This window comes from Cuculus canorus, chromosome 6 (genome assembly GCF_017976375.1).
Source record: "Cuculus canorus isolate bCucCan1 chromosome 6, bCucCan1.pri, whole genome shotgun sequence".
Lineage (NCBI taxonomy): Eukaryota > Metazoa > Chordata > Aves > Cuculiformes > Cuculidae > Cuculus > Cuculus canorus.
The window spans coordinates 8,201,414-8,227,211 of record NC_071406.1 but is presented as its reverse complement, the minus strand read 5'-3'; the positions used below and the strand labels follow the sequence as shown (position 1 = coordinate 8,227,211).

The following is a 25,798-nucleotide window of genomic DNA, read 5'->3' as shown; positions in this document are numbered from 1 at the left end:
TGGCTTTGATCTACACAATGAGCCAAATTCGCATCACGTAAGTCAGCACAACTCAAGTGCAGCCACCAGAACTGCACCCACCTTCACATGTCCAAATTTGATAGCCAGATACACTAAAACTGAGGAAATGTTGCTTTTATTTTATTCCAAGCTGTTGTTCAAGAGCAGTATCAGTGATTAATCAATTGGCCTAAAGGGAAAATGCGGAGAAAAGAACAAAATTAAATCAATGTATGAAATACTATGCATTGTAATATATACCCAGGATCAATCACATTACTGTTCTGTCAGATCGGCCTGCAACTGGGAAATATTCCTGCTTGGCAGAGGTCACTATCAGGGCAAATCAGTTGCTTAAAAGCATGAGAAGTTCTTTTCTCATTGGAATGGAAAAAAAATGTACTCTACCACACCAAGAGGAGAGAAGGGGAAGACACAAGGTGCTTCCTTAGTAGCAAAGTTATTCGACACTACACCAAGCACTTCTGCAAAGACCCTGTAAAGCTGGCTCAGGTTGCTAATGCATTGTTCTCCTGGGGTAAATATCCAGTTTTTCAAGAAGATATAATCATCCCAAAAGGAACTATCCTGTGTAGCTACACTGCTTCTGCTACCTCAACTATTTTGCAGGGCACTACATAAAAAGACTAAATTGTTTACAAAGCTTGTGACATGGCCTCTTTTTCTGTTTGTTAGTAGCATAGTATAGTTAAGGATGGAAGGGACCTTAAAGGTCATCTAGTTCCAATCCCCCTGTCATGGGTAGGGACATCCCACTGGCTCAGGCTGCCCAACGCCCCATCCAACCTGGCCTTGAACAACTCCAGGGATGGGGCAGCCACAACCTCCCTGGACAACCTGTTCCAGTGTCTCACCACTCTCATGGGGAAGCAATTCTTCCTCATGTCCAGTCCAAATCTGGTCCTCTCCATCTTATACCCATTCCCCCGGTCCTATCTCCACAAGCCTTTCACTCAACCCACCTTAATTTGAGCAAATGAACGTATGTATTTAAGGAACAGCTATCTCTGCACAGCACTAGGGAGACACTACAATGTCTAATGAAATTGGTTGTGTCATGATAAAGGTCAGATTAAGGTTCTAGAAAGACATTCATTGCTTATTTAAGAAAAAGAATATTACAACTGATGTTATTTGAAATAGCAGCTAAAGCATAGTGAAATCAAATGCAATACAGGACTGAAGGAAAGTATCTAAGAGGAGGCAACAGGCTTTTCTCTGTCACTAAAGTCCAAATAAGCAAATTTCCTAAGATCTAAAAGAAGGAAAAGAACGAGCTACTTGGAGGCAAGTGAGAAGAAACTTCAGCTTTTTCAGCCATTCAACCTCTTTGTTGAAGTTCCCGTCTCTGCTCATTTCTGGCTTACAATGAGCTGTCAAGAGAGGTACTAACCAAGTATTTCAGTGGAAGAGACGCAATACAAGAAAAGAAGATCTTAGTTTCTTCTGTCTAAATGCAAAACAGGCTCACGTAATGCGCAACACTCAGTCCCCTTTCTCCTGCTGACTTGAAGCTGTTGCTGCAGTAACTTTACAGGGACTTTGCCTAGCGGAGAAACCAATTTGCAAGTACTCTTTTTTCTTACAGTTTACCAAAAAGCCAAATGACAAACCTAGGTCTTACTTGCTTCCTCTTTTCAGGAGAACTTTAAGACCCAGAGCATTTAAAATCAGAAGAATTATTCTGGAGGAACAGACCATTTGACTGACTGAAGACAACACGGACACCTGCAGGCTTGTTAAAAGGAAACAGCTGTAATTACTAATCGAGTGTTTCTCTTCTCCTAAATAATTTCCAAGTCCTGGCCTTGTATGAGTACATACTATCCAGAAGAGGAATAGGAAAATGCATGAATCACAAAGATGAATGAGCACTGTCACCACACGTTATGGAAGGCCAACAGTTACCACAGGTATTCCTCTGGGAAGGGAAGAAACTCTGCCCTCTAGATGGAATTATGCGCCTGTCTATCCCAGATATGAGTGGAGAGCCCTGCCAGGCAATCCAATCACTTCTCCACCTGCACAGGAAACATAGGCACATAACGTCAAAAAGATCAGCTGGCAGTTCTTGGTCTCAATGCGAAGGTGACAGCTGCACACCGCAAAACGGCAGAGCAGAGGCTACCCTGGGGCACAGACCCTGCTTTCAGTGTTTGGCGTGGGAAGCAGAGGAAAGATGCTCAACTAGAGACAAAACAGAATGGAGGATCTCCCTGACCCCATATGCGGAAAGGTAGCTTACACCTGGCAGGGATGGGCATCATGGGAAAACACAGAATTAAAACAGATGAAAAAAAATTGCCCTTGTGAAAAAAACAATCCTCTCCTAATACTTGGCATTCAATAGTACGGCAGATCTTAACCAGACAAATGTACATTAAAACATGTAGATATGTGTGTGCAGGTAGACATGTCCGCTCTTACATGGTTATACTGTACCCATGTATACCTGTTTTGACCATAAACCAAAATTAAATTAGTTAGTGAGTAATCAGGTATCCCTGGAACCATCACAGTCACGTGTAATGGACCAAAGTCAGACTTTTCCTCACTTGATTCATCTATTCTCTTTATGTATTTATAACTAAACTTAAAATCTGTGCTTGTCACCATGACAGATTAAGCAGATTTAAAAAGAATCGTATGAGTATTTTCTGCTGTGGACTATTAAAGTGACTGCATAATAAAGCCAGTGAATATTGAATTTCATGAGTATGTTAATCATATAGCTTTCACATGTGTAGTTAAACATATGGCCAACATAGGAGCCAAGACTCTTACATACCAAAGCCAGAACAGTTCCAGTGATTCCAGTAATGAGTGTAGCCGTACCTGCCCAGAACACCAGCTATTATCTCCAAATCTGTATTTCTACACAATGAACAAAAAGGAAATCCCTATCTAATTAAGAAAAAGTGGATCACCGTGCAGACCTCATTACTGTTTCATCACTTTCCAAGGCCAGTAAAGAGAAATGGAGAGAGAAATTATTTTGTAAGTGATTCTGCTCTATTCAGCTGAGGTAAATTAATTGGGATTTCCTATACAGCCAGTGGAGAATGTCTACAGAACACCGGGATCTTCTTTATAGTGTTAGTTTGACATGAACTGCAGCTATTTATTTAGTTTATGAACCATACAACTGTCATTACTGTCAGCCAAACTGCATGCATTAGTATGTAAATTAAAAATACAAGGTGCAATTCTAAAATCTCTGTCACACAGAATCTTTCCTCTGGAAGAAGTGCCACTGTGAGCAATGAGAAGGCTCACAGAGTGCTTGTGTCGAACTCGGCCCGGAGCGCGTGCCTGATAGAAACTATTTAAAAAACCTACCGAGTATCACCCTCTGAAATGATAGATGTGTTGTGATAAACACAGTCACCTAGACCTATAACGCAGTGTTGGGAAATCTCATTTCATTCAGCGGGAAGAGTGAAATTTCAATTGTACCACATGCCTGATTGCTAAAAAAGGTAAGTTACATTATCTACTGATTACGTGCGAGAAGGCACTATACATGGAGAGAAGGGCACCGAAAAAGTATCATTATTTAAATTATAAAAGTCAGACTGAAATATCAGATTCCTTCACTGCAACCTAGCAAGGTCTCTTTGCAGAACACGGTTAACATTTATTTCAATAGAGAAAATCTGACAGGTTTAATAAAACCAAGACGATTTTCCTTGACTTCTGTGACTTACCTTTTCTTCACTGACTAGACCTATTTCTCAGACCTTCTGGCACCAAATCATTATTCTTGTAGCCATATTCAATACTTCGAACTATTTAAGGAGCATTTGTTATGTCAGCCAAGTTACTACCACTGTGGTACAACTGTTAGAAAAGAGCCATTGTACTGGAATTTGGAATATCATAAAAAAATGGATTTGTAATCTGTTTTTATAATATATACATGCAATTACATTTGGTTGTGCTAGAATGAACATTAAATGCTTATCTATGTTCTGCTTTTTTTGTAAAAATTCCAAAGCTCCATATACTATCTTGAGGATCCTACAGTTCACCTATAATATTCACAAGTGCATGCATCATTATTTAGGCAAAAATTCAACACTATAGGTAAACTAAAGGATCCTCTGAACAGCGTCCTGACTATAATATTAATGAGAATTAAAAATTGCCTATACGACATGTTTCTTCAATATGGAACATGTTGGACTCACTGCCCCAGAAAAGAATATTTTATGTCATTCCACCGTGAGAAATTTGGAAGAGCATGAAGTTACTCACTCTGCCCTTCCAATGTGCCTTATACCTCACTTGAACAGAGTGATGTGCATGATAAAAGCACTGAAATATCTGATGCTAGAAAGCTAGTAAATTTCACTAAAACCTAAACTGACTGCATGAGCAGGCTAAAAGAGAAAAATTCTGATGCACAACAAAATTCCCTTTACACAAGTAGTTGATGGGGTATGACACGATGTCACACTTAAAACAATTAAATACAGTTTTAAAAGTTAGCAGAACAAGAACAGCAGTCAGTGTACATTCTGTCGAGCACTTTGCTGAATTGGCAAATTTTGACAGAATTACTGCTTCATGGGTATCTCACAGTAGAAAACAGTCAGTCTGAAAGGTTTTACTTTTTCATCATGTGCCAAAAGCTCAGAATCTCTGCATGTTGTGACCCAAAACATTTAACTTCTGAACCGCTGCTGTGGTCTTTCATAGAAGATGCAATTCAATATTCTATTTTTTCCCTAGACTTAGTTAGGAAAGAAAACAATACCATCTGTTACTCTGACTAAAATTCCCAGGAGGCACCACAGTTGATTTTAGAAACTAAGTATTTTAAGTGTTCATTGAACTGAATAGTCAGAAAATGCAGACATATATGGCCTCCTCCATGCCTCTTCCACCAGTCACGGAGGCAATGACTTAAGGCTTATCTATGTTAAGGCACTCTCCGATTTCAGGAGATGGAACTGTTTGGTAGAACAGCGAATCAGCCATCTCTCTCCAATGAGAGCAGCAAATGGTTACGGCAATGAAAAACAGGGCAAATCCAAACAGCTCTTCCTACATCCAGTGAGCAGAGCTATTTTCAACATCGACTTGTAAATTCATATTCCTACTGGATCATCTTGATTTTTGCATGCCAAAAAAATAAATTGCCATGAATTTGGATTGGCTTAGAAGAAAAAGTGTAAAAGGAGAGAGAAAAAAAGGAAAGCCCTTTTAGATCCTCAATATATTACATGTCTGCAAGAAGAACACTTTCTTCTCCTAAACACTTATCACTTACTAACTGAATTTAGCTATCTGCCCAGAAGAGGCTTCTGTAAGTCTTTATTTTCAATATAAAGATGTTGTTTCTATTAACATCTCGACTGATATATTGCATGGAACACTGAATGCCATTCATCCAGCGACGGAGAATGCAGCTTCCCGTGCTCGTGGACAGCATGTAGGATCTATGATTCCATGTAGGATGGGTAGAAAAACCACAGAAGACCTAAACAGCAGGAGGGCCTGAGCTGGCAGGAGGAAGGGAGCAAACAGCTAGGAAGGTGGTGCATTTAAACACTGCAGCAGGAGTAGGTGAGGACAGATAGCAAAGAACCCCAGAGCACAAAGGCGGGGAGAAACTGTTACCCATCATGAGATTTACTTCTCAAAGACTAGGAACAACGCAGCCACTGAATGTCTACAGCAGAAGAGTTCAACAGATTATAGAATACATTCGGTTTGATAGCAGTTGTTTGGTTTTAATTTAAAATTTTCTCAGTTATTGGGATGCTAGAACAGTTTGTCAATACTATTACCAGCAAAGAGCTGGAATAAACTGGGCTGTTCTTGAAGCCAGTGATGCAAGTCAGTGCTGATTCATTATCAGCCACTGGATAAGTTTGGAAATAAGACTTTCCCTGCCTCATTGTCTGATCCCTCGCGATAAATAGAAAAAACAAACAAGAGTTCTTAGGCACAGTTCAGAAAACTAATTATAAAAGTCTCCCACAGAAAAGATTTAAAAGTAAAATAATCCAATAATTAGGATCACGTAGTTGGCCTTTGGTGAGTGATCAGCATAATGAATCTACTTATGTGGACGGCCAAGGCACTGGGCTAAGAAGAGACTTCTGGCTGAATCAGGTTAAATGCATTGGATGGGACAAGACTGGTTGCTACAAAATATTTAGAACGCTGCTACAGAATATTTAAAAGTTTCATGACTTTTCTATGCATCTAAGTAGAACGATTCAAATTTCCTATAAACCAAAGCGAAGCAGCTGACTTGCAATAAAAAACTACTTTTACCTCACAGTTATTTTCGCAAACTCTGCGCCTTTGCCCCTGCATGCTGTGTGTTTCTTTCCATGGAAAATAATATAGTTATTCATTTTCTTACCATTTTACATTGCAGCACATGGAAAATGAGGAAAAAACCCAAAACCAAAATGGGAATATAATGTAAAAGCGTACCAAACTCGCCCGCACCCCACACAAATTAAAGTTATCTTCTCAATCCACTCAAAGGAAACACGTACCCTTCTCATATTTCTTTTTTATCTTTTTTATAGTTCATTGATATCGTGTCTTTCCTCCTCTGCAGGGTAGTAAAAACATAATATGGGAAATACTTGACATACTTCCTCATTTGTTTAATGGTGATGATACAAGGGAAATTACCCCTCTAATATATTTGAACATTTAGCTTATTATCCTGAGTGAGTTTTCTCCCAAAGCTCAATTTATTAAAACAAAACACATCTTTCTATGATGAACTGCAAAGGGCAAGAGGGCAAAATTCTATAATTAAAATTAAAGTGGTTTTGTGACTCTTCCTGAGCAGATACTGCTTCTACTGCAGCTTAGTTTACCGAAACTTCCATTGAGCCTCACTCACCCACAAGCAATGAGATTTTCACACATGAATTAGGCTTTTCATTTGATAACTTCAACATCACAATGTATTGCTACCCCAGTGGTTTGCTCTTTGGTGAAAACTGCAAAGTTGTGAGCAGCCTTCAATCATTATTTTTTGAGGCCAATGGATCTTGTGTCCATTGCAGAACTTCTGGGAGGGAAGGGGAACACTCAGCAAAACAGGGGAAGCACTTCCTTGTGGATGATGTTTACATCAATTCGAATGTAAATACCGCGTTTTTAACAAGGAAGTAGTTAAGCTCTATCACAGGCTAAGGTGGGTAAATCATCTCTTCTGAAGAATATACACTGCCCTCACATAACCAAAACTCATGAATTCCCCATGACAAGGTGATGAGATGCTGCTCATCTAACAGAGGGTTGTGGAACGGGACTGTGTGCGGTCAAATGAAACAGAATAGGTGCTAGCAAAAATACGTCCTATCATAAATGCAGGCACTAATCATCCAGTTGCAGATGGACACCTTGTTATAAGACAAGCACAATGCAACGTGCATGCCAACTCCTGCCATAAAGATCAACTTACAAGCCTCACAGCACGTCTGCACTCTGCTTACCTCAAAGAATTTTAGTGATTCCTGAGAGAAAAGGGCTGTGGGCCTTTCAGAAATGCAGGTAAGAAGCCAATGCCGTGCCTAACTTCACAGAGTGACAAGCACAGAGAGAGAGGGTTGCAGTGAGTACAGGCAATTCAGTCTTTTCTTCCTGAAGAATGGATCTAGAATCTATAGTCCAGATGTTCCTTTAACATGGTAACTCAGCATCTAAGAGCTGGATAGACACATCTACACTTGAAAGCTTTATTCCATCTCTTCTGTAATCTGTTTTCCTCTTTGTTTTTTCCTGTGTAAAACATATTACCTTACCAGATTAAAGCAGGGCATTACGGCTCTCTCCTATGAGTTGCTTCCAATTTGAGTCAAATTATAGGAATATATTCAGATGGAGGAAGCCAGAGGAAACCAGCCAGCTTCCCAAGATATCTGACTGCGTGCCACATTCTAGCTCTTTACCAGTCTACAGATGTGTTACCAAGGCACAAATAGACGAAACAGACTGTAAAGGATGCAGGAATGTTGTAGCTGAGATGGAAACTGAATCCAGTTTTCTTGAATCTTTATCTACTCACACTCCCCTTTCTTCTTGAGGAACTGAGAGAACACGCAGCACGTGAAAGGACATAACACCACCAACAAAATCTGTGTATTTTACAGAATCCCTTTTTTAAAGGCAAAGCAGAGCACCAATCAAAATAACCATTAAGTGCTCTTTTGTCATTTATTCAGAGAAATCTCAATCGGTTTACTTTCTTCATAATCAACCAAAAGCAAATACTTTCTAAGGAGGTTGCACTACTGCAGTTGCAAAGAAGCAAGTCCAGAAGAGCTGGAACATTTCACACAGTTACACATCGTTAATTCATACAGAATTATCCTCATTGCATAAATGTCAGAGCAAATGACAGACTTTAATAAGCCTTCAAAGCTGACACAGTATTTATCACTGATTAAATTTTTAAAATCAAAGTAACTATGGCTTTTACAGACATGTTTAGATTAAGACTGACACTAACTCAGTATATCAGTTTAATTCACTTGCAATTATGCAGGTGCTTGGACAGCCTGTATTTCAGTCATTCAAGACTAAATTGGGGCAGAGAGCCTATAGCTCCATATCAGATAGTGAAGCTCTGGGACAGCTGTAAGGCCTTCACAGACACTGTTTTTTAAACACAGAATATTCTCAAAGCCTTCCTCTTTTCCTCTGTGCACTCTGACTGTGCGACTGCTCTTGCTGCAAACAAGAAATAGTATAAAATCTTGCAATGAGTGTGTACAATACCTAAAGGTACCCAGGAGGGCAAGGGTTGTGTGAAAAATTTACAACTCACATGCATATGACTTTGGAAATAAAACATTACTGTTTTACTCTAATTGTGTACTGACCTACATATACCTGAAATTGTTGTATGGGGGTTGATGCATGTCCAGAATAAATTATGATTTCTGTACATTTCTGACTACCATTTAAAAAAAAAATGCAATCCTTCTGGTGATGAAAGCAGATTAAAAAATAAAATTCCAAGGAGCTGATAGGTTATTCACCATACTTCATTAATATTTCACTTTTGCAGCACTCTAAGTACACAGAGAAGTTATTAGAGAATTCGGGATTTTTGCTTTGTTAGAGTTAGAAGGCATTTGATCATAACTGCTCAAGTAAATTAAGTGGCATTTCAAGAGCAGCCAACTAAAAGTGCTGAAGGCACAAAGGATTTTTGATATCCAGGAAATCACAATTAATTTCAACTACATGAAATGGGATACAAGATGGTATGAACCATTTGTTATTTGTCATCTGTTTCATTTGATTAGAAACATACAGCATTTATCAGTCAGCAGAGTGGAACTAGCATTTGCTTTAAATTATAAAGGATGTAAAAAGATTATAGTTAAAAAGGCGCAATGGGAGACTATATTTCTTATCAAAGTATATGATAGTTTTCACTTGGGCTGACTACAAAGACACAGTATTATACTGATTTGTACTGATCAGTGAGGAAATTTCTAGGTTAAACAGAAGTTAATAAAGCCTAAAAGGTACGGCAACATAATTGACCCGACATGGCAATACATTTGACAGCAACCAAGAATAAGAAAAAAAAGAAATGTTAAATAACAGCTCCAAAGATATAGAAGCCATTTAAAGAAAGTTTTCTGTGAAAATGAAGACTCATCCCTTTTTTCACACTTAGATTTGATAATTTCCTGGTCCATATCCAAACGACGACTACAGTTTTCCTCGCATTGCCAGAAATTCCTGACGAAAACCACCACGTATCTCATCTCTACCATGCCAGTACTTCAGAAAGGGCAGAAACAATTTATTTCATGTATGGAAGAGAAATTCTTTTCCAATATACATATTCAAAGTAAAATAAACTGAATATTTTCTTATATTGCATATGTACCAGCTAAACTACCCATTTACCCCTGTGCTGGTGGATAGCTTTTCTCTTTTGGTACTTCATTCATTTGAAACTTAACTCAGAGTTATCCAAAACTTTGTTTGTTTTAAAGTGATCAGTCAAGAGAAGGTATTAACCAGAAAAAAACATACCCGCTGAATCTAAACTTTTATATAATGAAAATGTTACACCACTTGCTCAAACTCTTCCCTAGAGGTACACTGTCACTGTCACATATACATATAGACATACAAATAAATGGTCGCTCATTTCTAGAGAAGCTTGCTCTAGCAACAGGACAATGAACAGAGGTAGGAAAGAGGATGGAATAACTTTACAATGCTCTAACAGACCAGGCTGCATCTTGTCATTAGCTACACTTGAGTAACAAACTAATACAAAGAGGTACTAAAGATTTTTTAGAAGTGTTGATATTCATGGAATTATATTAATAGGCATTAATGGATCGGTCCCACATTTAGATATTACTTTTATTAGGGTCTGTTTATATGCAGTCCTCAGATTCTACAGTGCACAGATGGAGAACCAATTTTAGTGAGTACTTTATTAGCCTTGCTGATTTTATTAATGGTGTATGATACAGTAACATCTAATCATGTAAAGTAAGATTAAAGATTCTGACACCCAAAGCACAGGAACTAACAAACAGTAATTTTTTGTTCCTTTCTATATAACTAATAAAATATTTAGAATAATTGCCCTGCAAATAGTAAAGGATTAGAACTGCTAATTGCATATAACTTTAAAAAGTTATGTCTCAATTAATAAACCGCAGAGTCTTTGACATTGCAATTTATATTCTTCAAGTGAAAAATCAAGTGCAAGAATATATAACATTAAAACCACACAATTAACAACACTTTGCTTTAATTATCTTAACAACAATTAATGTTAGTCCTCCTGTTCATCCGTCTACTTTGATAGCTCCTTAGGCTATTTATGTAGATTGATTCTTGAAGTATTGGCATTCACTAATAAGTGTTTTTTGAATAAGCTACTGCACAACACTGACATCAGTGAGGAGAACTATTCATTGACCTTCCAGAACTGGATTCTGTCTGTCCATAATGTTACATTATGTATATGGGCAATTTGCCACAACTGATAAGAGGTTGTGACATTATTGAACAACTTCCTGGAAACTGAGGACATAAAGAACTGCAATTGTCATGCAAACTGATTAAGAACAAGGCAAAGCAAAGACAAATCATGCATATATGTGATTTTTTTTCCCAGGACAAAATTAGAATTAATTAATATGAAACATGTTTATTTTACAAAACCCATAATATTTTAAAGGAAAGAAAAATTGCCAAACCTGCCTATACCTTTCAGATTTCAGATTCTGTACTTAGATACAAACATGATTATAACTGTTCATGTTTTACTTTTAACAAAGTCCTCCAGAACAAAAGTCCAGCATTTTCATTCAATCAGAGTATAAATCAAAATAAAAAGTAAGATGCAAAAGAGCCTTCACACTTAACCAAAAGTGTACAGGCCCAGTGATGAAGTCTTTGTTTACTGAGACATTAAATAGGCAAAATGCTACTAAGACCATTCAAAGGTGTTTATTTATCCATACATACAACACTACAACGACACCTGAAGGAAAAGAGAACGGTGAAAACACTTTATAAGAAAAAAGTATGCCATTGTACTAGTTCAAAATCATATTAAAATATGCACACTCTTATTTCTTTATACAGATTGAAATGTATGCTTCTATCAGAGAACTCCAAATAAATTCATATATACAGCGGTTACAGTCTTACTTGCACTTTGTCCATGGTTGCCTAAAAAAAACTTTAAAGCTCTTCCTCTGGTTAGGAATTACCACAGGGTGCATTATTTTGCACATCTTAATTTTCCAGAAATGCACTCAAAATGTGCAGTTCTCCATGTGGTCTACAAGGAAATAGATTTTCTGCAACCTAGCAGTAACAAGACTTGAGCTCTCACAAGCAAGAAGTCCAGCAATTAAAATTTGAGCAATGAACTATAATGAAGCAACACTGGTTTTATGACAGTTATTAAACCACTTGTATTAGTCTTATAGTATTAATAAGTGAAATAAAAACAATTATAATGATTTTTCTTATTAAATGGTCTCAATGGAATTAAAATAATGTATGAAGTTCTTTTTAAACTACTTTTTAAAAATATCTGATGCTTAACATTGGAGAGGAATCCTTTCAGTAGTTCTGAGGCTAAGCTTCTTCTTCATCCTTAGTGAATGAATCATAACAAAAATACCCCCTAACATGAGTTCAGGTGAACTGACAGATTACGCTGCAGGGTGATTCCGTGCCAATAAATGAATGAGGCAGGCGGCAGGGTGGTCTTTTATGTGTGAAACCATTGTACTTCTTACCTCCAGAGCTTTCAAACGCTCCAACAGCAATTTTGTCTTTTCTTTTTCCTCTTCAGTGCTGCTGCTTTCACTTCTTGAATCTTCATCTGCTGGTGTGTGAATTTTTTCCATGCCTTCTTTACATTTCTTACTGTCTTCTGACAGCTTTTCCTGAAACAAGTTTTTAAAATGTCATTACCTACAGGTGGAAACGAAGTTAACTATGCAAATATCTTCAAATCTGCCTTGTATGGGAATGAAAAAAAGACAGAACAAGTTGCTAGTTACACGATTACAGTACTAAATAAGTGAAGTCATGAAGAGTCTATTAAACACGCTGCTATGCCAATGCTGCAAAAGTGTATGCACAAATTAACTGCTACCGCCTAATTCAGATTTTTAAAAACTGAAACTCATCGTCTTTTTAACAAAATAACTTGCATTGTCTTCTTTAAAACTTGCAATGAAAATTGAGCATGCCAGCTTTCAATGGAAGCATTTTGCTACTGAGATATGAAACAGTTTATTGAGGAAAAGCTAACATATGTTCATGCCTAATGTATTTCACCTTTCTTCATCTAGAGCTAATATATGAATTACTAAATAATGGGCTGAGAACCAAGCAACCATCTGAATACTGATTTAAGATCCACACTGATACATAACTGGAGAGAATCAAACTGACAGCAAAATTTTCCAAAGTGCCCCAATCTATTACAAGTCCGTCAGACTGGGTTATTATTAGCTGCTGCCGCTGCTGCTGAGTGGACTATGGATGCTGAGTTTTACAAGAGGTCTATAAAAATCATAGGATTAAACAGTGAATCCTAACTCCATTAATTATGTGCCCAAGTTCTGTGCTGTGAGAGAGAATGAGACTGAGCAAGCAAAACATCAGGACCACAAGCAGGCAAAGTATATTGCCCAAAACGACCAGGCAAGCATAAAGGAAAAAAAAAAAATAGATAACTACATGGCATACGGCATGAATTATCATCTCAGTGCAACACAAAGTGGACAGTGTCTAACTTGTAAACCAAATTCTCTACACAAGGAAATGCAGTGTGACAACTAATGAGAAAATTTTAGAATGTAAATTGTGAGGTAAGTCAACATTAAATAATGGGTGTCAACACAAACCTTGAAAAGTCCTTTAATAAGCATTTAGTTTTCTTTGTGTGCCTTTTTGATTATTCCTATATACTAAGGCACATACTTCCGTGATCTTTGGCTTAGTCTATAAGTGAGATGTATTACCCATAACTATTACAGCACACAAACTCTGTCTAAGCAAAAAAATTATGCATTTTCATGAAGAACTAATCCAGCTTGAATAACTGTGCAAATATAACTCTTCCAGAGTTAACAGCAAGACACTATCTTAATTAAAACCCATAAACACAACTGAATTAAAAATCAGCACTGTGAATCACATTCTAACTATGTCTTTTTAAAATATTAACTAGCTTAGAAATTGACTATTACTATGTTAAAACTTTAATCAAGAATCAATTTTATAAGCTGTGGGCTTAATCACTGAATGCTCTTACACAAACCATGAGGCACAGGGTGATTCTGAGCCACAAAACATAGACATCAGAGAGACATTCCACCAGGTTTCCAGCATTAGTGCTATCGTATCACAAAGGAAACACAAATACAGTAGTTAGGTTGGTTTTTCTTCTTGCTTGCAATGCACTGGTGCAACAAGCAAGCATCAGTAGAAAAGCCATTAAACCATTTTTCCTCCAACTTGCCCCGATGAGCGCACTGACATAAAACACTTTGATGAACTTGGGAGAAAAAAATAACAAAAATATCTCTTTGACGTAATTCAAACACAACCATTTTTAAGGAGAGAACGTGACATGAATTAAATGTCAGTAACAATGGAAGAAAACATAAACATCTGCCCAGGGACACCTTTTCTGCTCAAACTAGAAGGCGGCAACTTCAAAAGAGAGGTAGAAGAAAGCACAGGTTATGACACTCCACCTCAGAGAGGGGAGTAAGGCAACTTCTCACAGGTAAATCTCAGTCACCTGAAGTGACCCAACTGATCAAAGTTGCTGAACTTTGCAAACTAGTGGCATGATGAACACACATCCTGTTTTCCTATGATGCACATCAGAATATCTCAAAATACTTTCATAGTTATCCCTGCTTGAGTGTTTAAGTACAGCTCACATATTTTCAAATGTAGATAACACAAGAGTTTCAGTGTTTCAGGCGTGGGCTAAAAAGGTCCCTGATACATCACCTACCCTACCTGGAAAAGCTGCGGAATAGAGGAAAACAACACTAACCTTAGAAGTTACGCTAATGCAATTTGCTGAGAGCACTGCCCCATCGCTTTAGTCAGCTCTATGTTGTATGTCTCACATATCACAGAATTAAAGGCAGGCTGTTTTTTCAAGGTGAATAGCAAAATACTTCCCAAGCCAGAAGTCTAACAAAGGCACAGTAAGTGCTATCAATGCAGGCCCATTTCTAAGAAAGGGAACAGATGGAAATGATGCTCTGGAAGTAAGCTGGACAGGTGAAAAAAAAGAAAAAGCAACAAACCAAGTCTCGGTCTCCCTAGACCAGTAAGAGTTTAAGACACAGGCCTGCACCACCAGAGGATGCAAACACAACAGCCCGATGAGAATCCTACAGTAAAGGTTCATCTACATCTCTGTTGTCAATAAAAAGGCAATAAGAATACTAAATAGTCTAATCTTACTGAAAGAAAACCAGGATTATGCTGCTCAAAGTAGACTTGCTCATATGAAAATTAATGAGCAACTGAGAAGCTAACCATCAAGTTCCACATCGTGTAAGCTTCTCAAGCTGGTTTAAACTGTCATCGCTTTTCTGAAAGCAACAGTACTTTGCAAATCTTAAGTGACATCCTGCCCAGACCATTCTTTCTAAGTATTCAGTTTGTTCTATAAATCAAACAAATTGTACATTGGTGATGAACCCTTTGATCAAACGCTATAGGCCCTATAGCCAATAGAAAACAAGAGGTGAAAACAGACCCTGCAGTCTGGAAATGGCAAACTTCCGAGAATCAATGGGAAGATATAAATCACTGAAGACATTGATCTATGAAGCTGTACAATGCAGCGACCTGACTGAGACTTATCAGGTAACTTGTTTTCAGTTAGCTGATGTAGGAAGGAGCAGTATAATACCCCCTCTTCCCACTAATAAATAAAAGTACAATAAATTAAGAGAGGATGAAACCCACCTGAAATGATAATTTATTGGAATTTGCAGTATATAAAGAAATATCTAGAATATAAAGTGAATCTTCTCCCTCCCACCTGCCTTTCACAACAGTGAACAAGTGTTTTCACTACTCATAAACAAAGGGAGTAATTATATTGATAGAAAAGATCACATGGAAGCTTTCAAAAGACCAAACTGCCTATCTCAGAAATTACCTCCTCCTCCACCCAAGAAAGGTGAAAGGCTGCTGGACCCTCTGGACACACTGCTGGTCATTGCGATGCCTTTCCCCTAAGACTCATCACCTTTTCAAAGAACAGACAACTGTCAAAGGGACACTTGGCCAGTTATTTCTTAACCAATTATTATTTCAGAAATTATTGTACTTTTAAAGTTTTATTGGTAGTACCATCAGTTGTTTGTTCTTTGACCTTTCTTCTTTCTTAAGAGGCTTTCTAGGAATTATGGTACACACAAAGAGTGAAAAAAAAATAAAAAAAAAGAGGTCACTTTAAAATATTTCAATTTCTAAATATGAAATTTCAAACCAAGAAGAGTAAAATTTTCCGCCATGGGACGAGGTCAAGCAGAACCAGCAGCAGCACAGCACCTGCCACAGGTCTCAGAAACAGGAGATGCAAAGTCCTGTACTGGAGGAATAACCTCATGCACCAGTAGAGGCTGGGAGCCAACATCACAGGAATGTCTGTTGCAGGGAAGAGAGAAGATGGAGCCAGACTTCTTGGAAGTGGCAATATAAAAAGACCACTTAGAATAGATATAGTTTGCAATATGAGAAATTGTAATTAGATATAAGAAAAATCCTTTTTTCTATTTTTTTCCCATTAAGGTGGTCTTACGGTCACCGGAACAGGTTACCCAGGGTGGTTCCTGAATGACAGAGATATTGCAAAGCCTACTGGACAAGTAGCTATAATAGTAATACAACACAGCATAACCTAATCCTGATAGAACTGGATCTGGGCTTACCGGTTGTGATTATAAACACCGATCTTTCACAAGGACATGTGACAAAATTCTGATTGAACCAAACAGAGTTAAAAAAAGATCAAGATCTTTGAAACGCTGATTTTCCCAATGACTGTTGGATGACATGAATTGCTTGTCTGGAAACTGATAAGCAATAATTAAAGATGACACCTTTGCTTATAGAAGCTAAAGATCATTTTCATGTGACAAACACAAGTCTTGCAGAGAAATGAAGTGTTCCCAATGCAATGCAGTAAAGATCCCTCAGATACAAATGATCTCTGTTTCAATTCTGGGTGTCAGATTGTGATGCCTGAGTGGGTTTTTAGTTTTTCTGAATTCCATTCATTGCTTCCTTCAGCTTCTGAGATTCATTACACAAAGGTTTCATAATGGTTACAAATTCAAATGCTTCTGAGATTCATGCCTGCAATTTTCCAAAACCACACATTAATCACAGATTTAACCCAAGAATAAAACACATGTAGGATATATAATTAAACAGTGCGTATGATTGCTCATAACCACTTCTTGGAGAAAAAACCCTCAAAATTATTTACAACGTAGTTATTAACAGATTGTACAGAGGCAATAGTAATAGGCATCCAAGAATCCAATCAATATAGAATCCAAGCTAAGTGGCTAACTCAGCATCTCAAAACATTTACTACACTTCGTAGTCTCTCAGGAGCTTCCACAGGACGTTCTAAATAAGATATTTACTAAACAGTTATCTTAGATTTCAGTGACTGAATCTGGTGATGGCGGTACACTACAGTACACTTCTAACACTCTTTCCTGTTATAATAAAGCAAGACTCTTGACCCCCAAACCCAAGCTGCAATTTACAAATCCATATATAGAACTGTTTATGTACTAATAAATTTTGAATTTTTTTTCTTGCAAGGCCATTCTTTAACCCTGATGCATCCTTAGATTATGCACTTCTAGTCCTATTTCCACTGCAGACCTCCTAGTGTTCAGTACCATTCTTCTCTGCAAATGAGCAATATGAAACAAGAATTTCCAGGCTGTTGATGCAGATAAAAACTGTAGATGAGTGTTCCTTTGTACTTCCATGAAAAAAACAGCCCCAAGCTATGCACAAGCAGCTCAGTCTGACTGCACAAGCAGAAAAAAGGCAGCAATTGCTCCAAGGACTACGGACTCAAAATTCCACAAAGGTGAAAATTGTGTTCCAGTGGCACCTTGCTCCCCCTTCTCCTCCCACTGTGATCTTTCTTTCCTTATTACAATTAGTTTCCTTACAATTAACGCTTGTTTACTGCAGCTCAATCCCTCTTTAAAATGCCCTTTGAAATTTTGCAGTACTGTCTGATATGCTTTATAGCCCACTTCATTCAGCAAACCCTTGAGCTGTATAAAAGACGTTCTGTGTTTCTATGACACTGTATGTTAAGTCAGAGCAATGTGAAGTAAGAGTAATGAATTCACAAAGTCCTTCCTGCAAGATGCTTGGCACTGGAGTACTCACTGACACCACTGTGATCTGAATGTGCCTGTTCCATCTGCAAGTTTTGTTTTTAGATCTCCTATACTTGCTAATGGGAATTTCATTAAACACCATGAAGCAGGTCTGACTCCAGTCCCCACCCCGTAACTGAGCAAACAAATTAGAATGCAGAAAAACCCATTACAACTCAACAGTGCAACCTGAATGATCTCGAGTATAAGGCTACAAACACGACTTCTGCTTTTACCTTGCTTACTTCTACCTATGTATTCAGCTGCTTTCTCCTGCTTTATTTTGCCCCAGTGGAGGATAGACTGAAATATATCTTTGCTTTAGATAGCACATCGGCAAGTGTAATAATAATATATTTTTGTTTAGCTAACAGCTTTTGTTTAGACCAAGCTGACCAAAATTGAAGGAAAAGAGAGGGATGCACATAGATCACAAAATTTTACAGAAACACCTCAAATTTTTCACAGTTTAACATTACCATTGTCATGAAAAATATATAAAATTCTTCTTTTTCATCTGACAACATCGTGAACAGAGTGAGCAATAACATTCCCTAGATTAAATACATGTGATGGATAAGAGAACAAAGCATTTTCTTTATGTTTCTGATATGAGCCTCCTACCACTCACATATCAATCTGAATGTACTACATATTATTCTTCACTCCAAGTACTCCTCACTAGTATAAGCTACAACAGTTCTGCAGTAATATTAATAAATTTCCTGATGGTACTTTTATTGGCTGCTCCAAGCATCAGGAACATCTATTTCTTCTGAAAAATTTCAGATCCAAAAGAACTGTAGAAGAAGAAAACCTTCACAGTGAAGTTCACTATCAAGTGTGCTTATCAGACCGATGAAAGTAAATGGAATTTCTCCAGGTCCCCAGCTGGGCATCAGACCTGGGTGTCAAAGTGAACTATGCTGACTTAGCAACCAAATATTGCTCTTGATACCATCCTGTCTTCAGTGGATGGATATTCCTATTGCCAAAAGAACCCTTGCCTCTGGCACTTAATCTAACTTTACTTAATGGTTGGACTTGATGATCCAAGAGGTCTTTCCCAACCTGGTGATTTTACGATTCTAAGATCTGTCAAAGACTGACCGTTCTGTGGTTGATTCTTCCAAGCCAGGTTTCAGGCACACTGGTGGTAGGGTAGTGCGGCAGTAGCTCATCGTGTTCGTTGTTCTATTGCCTTTCCAAAATGGAAGACTTCAGCAGCAGAAAATAAATCGTTTCAGGATCTAAGTTGTTCCTTCTTCACATAGGTAGGTATGATATTATGAGAAGAAGATGCGATGCAATTTTTCATGCATATATACTCTTATAAATTGGTTCATTATAGTATCAAAGTAATCATCTTTCCTCCCAGGAAACCTATACGCAGCAGTTAAACTTTCCTGAAGGAGTTCCCAAGTATTAAAGTAACTACACTTTAATACTGAACTAAAGTGACTCAACTGCCAGCATTAACATATCTACCTTTAACAGAAGTACAAACAAACCAATCTATTCTGAAAATGAAATTAGGTAAATTTTATGTCACAGCAATTAAGGCAATAGAATTGCTCTGGATTTAAATTACTAGAAATAAGCCAATTATCCTTCCCTTTGCCATCCTTCACTTTTTTTTTTTTTAATTTTAATAATGTCTTTTCACTACTTGGATGAAGGACAAATTACTATTATTTCACCATGAGAAAGTCTCCTAAGTACTTATACTTGTTGATCTAGTTTTCTATAAGTGGTTTCTTTAGGGAACACAACAAAGACGCACTAAAGGACATACTTGAAGACGAGCATTAATTACTATTTTGGAATGACAGCAATGTATTAACTGATTAGTTCTTACCATAAACGCAATTGCAGAAGCTGACCTAAGAAGGCACCTGTGAGATTTGGACAAAAAAAATGAGTATATCACTATATAACCAGGTGATTTTTTTGCAAATGCCAGGAAATAGCTGGTTTCTCTCACAATCTTGTCAGGAAATCTTCTGAAAGAATCTCAGAATACATCTTCACAAAAAATGTAATGTAACAACAACTTTCCTGGATCAGATCAAAACTTCAACTTTTCAAATATGTTATTATGGTTTATATTAAATATATTTAACTGGCATAAAAAATACTTTTCCTAATCAGTAGCTCAAATTCTCTCCAGAATAAATATACCGGTACACTGGTAAGTGTGTTCTTGTGTAAAAAATATCTTCAGAGACTGAATATTTGTGAATAAAGCATAATCACCCTTCTCATTTCTCAGAAAATAAGCAAAATTTCAATATTTTAAAAAGCTTTTTATAATTTAAAAAGCATTATTGCTTTCTGCTGGTTCGAAAACATAAATGAATCACAGTTTAAAATGCAAAGTGAACTTTTCTTTTTACGGAGATGTGAAAACAGTGAGAGAGCAAGTGACTTGGACACATATAAGACCCAGACTTGGAATAACAAGGAAAACAAGCTGTTTTTATAGTTTTTCTGTCCAACACTTCTGTCACTAGATAGCTGATTGCAGTAGATGGTCTCTATTTACTATTTCTTATTCATTATCCTTTCTCAGAAAATGCAAAGGATTAGACATCTAAAGATGTTTCCTTCTTACTTGCCAGAGCCTCCTGCCCAACCAGAACCTCTTCAATACCCGCCCAGGATGGGCAACGCAGTGCCAGGTCAACAAAGCACGTCTGGAACCTGACGGGGACCTGGAGAGGCTACAGATAGGCAAGATTCCCTTATTAAAATCTTCTTTTGGTCAAGAGCCAGGAGACACACTGCAGACCTGCAAGTTGCCAGATGGGAAATGACAACAGCTCCCTGGGGATCTTATTGCTCCGCTGAAAAACTGAGCGGGGCTGGAAGTGGCACGGGTTCCACTCTGCGTGCCAGCAAAGCCCTGCTGCTGGTAGCCCTGATTTGACCCGCGTGAGGAATATATGCAGATAGAGAGCAACAAATTGTCCTTCACACACAAAGATGTCAGCGTCTCTCCAAGTAGTAGACAGATTATCTTAAAACTAGTATTTAATATGTATTCCAGGAGGTTATTCCAGTTTTCTAGGGCCACCAAGCAGGGACACGTTAGAGCTACACTCATTTCTCTCAAATACATTCCTGAATTAGAAAAAAGCCAACCAGAACACTGCCATTAAGAGCAAGATTCAGGCTCTGGATAACCTGTTGTGCATAAATGGGGAGTCCTTCCATGCATCTGGATAACCTGCGTCAGTCTGGCTGTGAACCACACCATCCCCTTGCTTTCCAAAGGGCTGAATTTTCATTGGGTTTCATATATATAGGGTTCAGGCAATGTATATAGGCTGATTTTTCTGGATTCATTCCAGAAGTAAGAAGAAAGATACAGCCACAGATAGAAACACTATATTGAAGAGAAAAATCTGAATGTAGAATTACAATCAGTATGATACATAATAGTACCATCAATTCAGCCAGTCTTCACTTCTTTTTACTGTAGATATATAGAGGATTCTGGGAAGGGAAAGAACAGCTTAATTTCTGACAAACAGGCACACAAACGGCACATTTCAGTTATGAGACTCGGTTGCATTAAACATTACTCCATTTCGTTGTTACTGTATTACAAACAATCAAAAAGGGAAAATTATTTGCACATATGTTCCTTGCAACACAACTGTAATTTTGAACAGTGTCTGAGGAGCATCATACCACTCCCTTCAGGGCAGGAATCCAGTCTCAATTTAGCTAAATATGGAAACAAATACTTATCAAAATCTTTGCATAATGGTAGAGAACTACCAGAAGAAAAACCATGAGGAATTAGTTGTTACCGAGCCAGCCTTGTATTTCTTTGTATAGAAAAGCAAAAGCTTGTGCCCTTGGCAGTCCGTGATTTCCAGTGGAGCTCCAAAGACTGCAAGGGGCTTGTATCCTGTCCCTCTCTGGGAGACACAAAACTGCTAAGCTTTGCCTAGTAATATTCTCCCCTAGTAGCTTAGGAGACCTGGTTGATGCTGTCTCCTGTGTGCAATTCCAACCCAGAGGTATAAGTTTAATTTTAACGATGTGCTTCCTCTTTCTGCAATAAAAGTTAGCATTAAAAATCCTATGTGGATTTCAGCTAGGGAATTCAACTAGTGCCTTTTTTCAATTCATGGCCATGCACCATCTATAAAATATTACATATCAATGGCCTGAACATTAAGCTTGTATAATTTTGTGTTAAGATAAAATTATATTGCCAATAGATACAGTTTTCCCTCTCATGAAAGAGCTGTTGACACCAACGGCTGTGCAAATTAGAAGTGACAGTCACAACAACTGTTCCACATTTGAGTCTCACAAAGCATGCAGGCAAAAAATTGGGTCGATCTGGCCAACACCACCACGTGAAATCTGTGTGTATCGCTCGTGTAGTCACACCTCTCTGACACCTGCTTCAGAAAGCAATAGGCAAAACACTCCAGACTTCATGACTGAGAGCGAGAAGTCTTGCAGGGTTGGAATTACTTTATCTTTGTGCTAAAGTTATCAGTATTGACACTTTACAGATAAATCTTGTTCCTTAGTTTTGGATAAAGCAGGCACGTGTACACGAATTTATATCCAGCCAGAGGGTAGGAAAAGGAACTAAACCTTCTTATGTTCAAAGCAACTTCTCCTGTGAAGCTGCAGTGTGAGTTAATGATTGCATTGGTGGTGATACCCTGAAAATAGGACAGATGTCCCTCATTGAGTGGTGTGCCACTCTTCTCATAGTGCACACTAAAACCTGAGAAATCTCCTCTGAAGTCATTACTTCTCAAAATCTTGCCATCCCTCCAGAGTGAGAAAGAGAAGAGAGCTGAACCACAGTCACCCAAACAGCTCTTACTCGGCGAGAAGAGCCCATCAAAATGCTTGGGTTGCAGTTGCTCTAACTGTCTGCCACCACTTTGATGTCAGTGTAGTCAGATGGGTGCAGAATGAGCAGGACACATACCTCTTTCTGAAAGAAATGGAAGGAATCAAATTGCTCTACTCCATTGCACCCAGGGCCAAAGAAACCTGAAAAAGTGCCCTACCATTAAGACTAACTGTAATCCTCACTGAGCATTTGAGCCAGACTTCTCTTGGTGGTGATTTAACAGCACTGACCTCAGCACAAGGATCATTCTCCTTGACAAACTCTGCCATGTTACTCATATCTTTCTCCTCTTGAATTGTACAGTTAATCGCTGAAGACCTGCACTGTTCACCATGATGAAAACCCCTTCAGCTAAAATGTGGTCTAGACCATGCCAGTTGGCCAACAAGGAGACACTCTGCACTAGCATAAAAGTTGAGGGATGACTGGGCCTGTGACATTAGACAGTGCGAGTTTCAGGCTGTTTAAAACCAAGGATTTCAGCTCCCGATGACCAAAAGAACATGCCTGGTCCCCACAGTAGTATTTGTTTGGAGTGTAAATCTCAAAGCATCACACTGGGGTTCAAAAAGGTTACAACTCCTGCAGTCACGAGTTTTTATTTCCCTATGTTTTTCATATAAAGTCACATATCACAATCCCCAAATTCCCAACAGCAAAAACTCACTTCCGTCTTTTTTAATAAAAGCCAGGATAGCCCCACTTCAAGATCATCCACGCTTCACTTTGAAACTGATACCTTTTCTACTATAAGTATTTGTACATTAAACACATTCCTTGAGGGAATTAAGCTTTTTTCCACGTTTACAAGGAAATATGAAAAGCTCTTTTTTTCTTTTTTAATCTCTTCATTATCTGGCTCAGTATTTATAACAGTTCCTGTTAACACAGAAGCAGCAGTTCATGTATATTTTGATGACATCTTAAATATACCTGAGATTAAATGGTATGTTATCATCCTTTTATTAACAAAGGCTAAAGATGGACAGATAAAATGTATTTGTCCAAGGAAATGGAGAAACTTGTAGCAAATGAAAGAATCAAACCTGTGTCCTCAAACACAGTATTTTAAGCAGCAGATTGTTACTCTGGTGTGACTGCACCACGTCTGTCCTGAGCTTTAGTGCACATATTGACAATTCCAGAATCATAACAAATTGTGAACTTAAAACAAACTCTCTTTCTCATCTATTTTCATTGCTGTACACTGACATCAAGTCAAAAGGAGATAAAAAAACCCAAAACTTAGAAGATTTTGAGTGATCTGTAACCAGGTAAGACTCTACCCAGACATCCGGTATTGTGCCCAAGCAGAAGAAAGACTCTAGTTTTGGATAGCCAAATCACAACGACAAACTTAGAATTGTAGAATAAAATTATAGAATCATTTAATTGAAAAAGACCTTTAAGATCATTGACTTCAACCATAAACTCAGGAAGGAAAGCCTGCAGGGTGCTTGTTTTAATGTCCTGGGTTCAATCACTGCACACAATTATTTCTGGGGATCACTCTCCCTCTTAAATAAAGTTCTTGTGTCTTGAATGAGAGTAACATTAATAAATGAGGTATTGGTTTGGCCTTTCATGGCCTTAATTTTAGGTGGACAATGCCTCTCAGAAACATCATAAAAGCTCTTACATACTAGAGACTTTTAGTCAAGAAATACGTTTCACGCAATTCAAATCACACATAATCTCGTCTACATTTTCATGAGCATTCATCATAAAACTTCCCTCAGTTATTATTATGTAAAATGATAACAGAAGAGAATTTTATTTACAATCCTGCTTCTAAATTCATTTACCCTGAAGAAATCACATCCATCTGTAAGTCCAGCAAATTAAATTCCCATAGGGCAGGCAGCAATATGGGTCAGAATATTTTGTTTGAAGTGAGAGTCCTGGCAAGAGCTAACGCAGTATCGCAATAATACTGCACTCTCTGAGCTCCATCTTATTATTCTTTTTCTAACACGAACACTATGCAACATTTAACATTCATTAGCAAGAATATTTATTTTGGAGTCAGACATATTGATATTTAATAAGAACTCAGTTTCATACATCCCAAAACAATAATTAGATTTTCTAAAAACAAACATGTAGACAATGGTCAACAGATCAAAAGCATTTATTGCATGGAGCATCCTTTATGACTACCCAAATATTGATCTCAACAGGCTTCACAAACTACATTTCACTTACCATGGTGTCAGAGAATATGTGACGTATGTTGGTAAGTCACACCAGAGACTGACTAAGTCATGTTCTCATTTGTTATGAAATACATGTTTGTGCAAGTGCAGTAGAATCTGGTACTCTATTGCACCAAGTACTGATCATGGAATCATAGATTGGAAGGGACCTCAAGGATCACCTGGTCCAATCTTTCATGGCAAAGGCACGGTCTAGAGCAGCCTTTTGCCCAGCACCCTGTCCAGCTGCATCTTAAAAGTGTTCAGTGTTGGGGAATCCACCACGTCCCCGCAGAGATTATTCCCATGGTTGATTGTTATTGTGAAAAATTGGCCTCTTCTGTCCAGTAATCTCACCAGAATTAACCTGTAGCCATTACCCCTTGCCTGTTCCATAAAAAGGGATAAAAAGCTCCTGATAAAAAGGGAGTCTCCACCTTCTTTGTAGCCACCCTTTAAATACTAGAATATGGTGATAAGGTCTCCTCTAAGCCTCCATCTCTCAAGGCTCAACAAACCCACTTCTCTTAGCCTTTCCTCATCTGGCAGGCTTCCTGGGCCTTTGTTCATCTTTGTGGCCCTTCTCTGCACCCTCTCCAGCCTGGAAACATCCAAAACTCAAAGCAGTATTCCAGATGTGGGTTGAGTAGAGTGGGATAACAGTTTATTTATCTCTGCTGGTGAAGCCCTGGTTGATGCAACCCAGCATCGTGTTCACTTGCTTTGCTGCAGCAGCA

At 38.0% G+C, this 25,798-nt stretch overlaps 1 protein-coding gene across 7 annotated transcripts in view; it reads right to left on the bottom strand.

The window, feature by feature from the left end:
* Positions 1-25,798, bottom strand: part of NCKAP5 (NCK associated protein 5) — a 426,805-nt gene that overhangs the window by 115,942 nt on the left and 285,065 nt on the right. For all 7 annotated transcript variants that reach the window (XM_054069955.1, XM_054069950.1, XM_054069949.1 and 4 more), the window contains one exon: positions 12,303-12,452. In XM_054069955.1, coding sequence (XP_053925930.1) covers positions 12,303-12,452 — 150 coding nt within the window. The remainder of the gene's footprint in view (positions 1-12,302; positions 12,453-25,798) is intronic.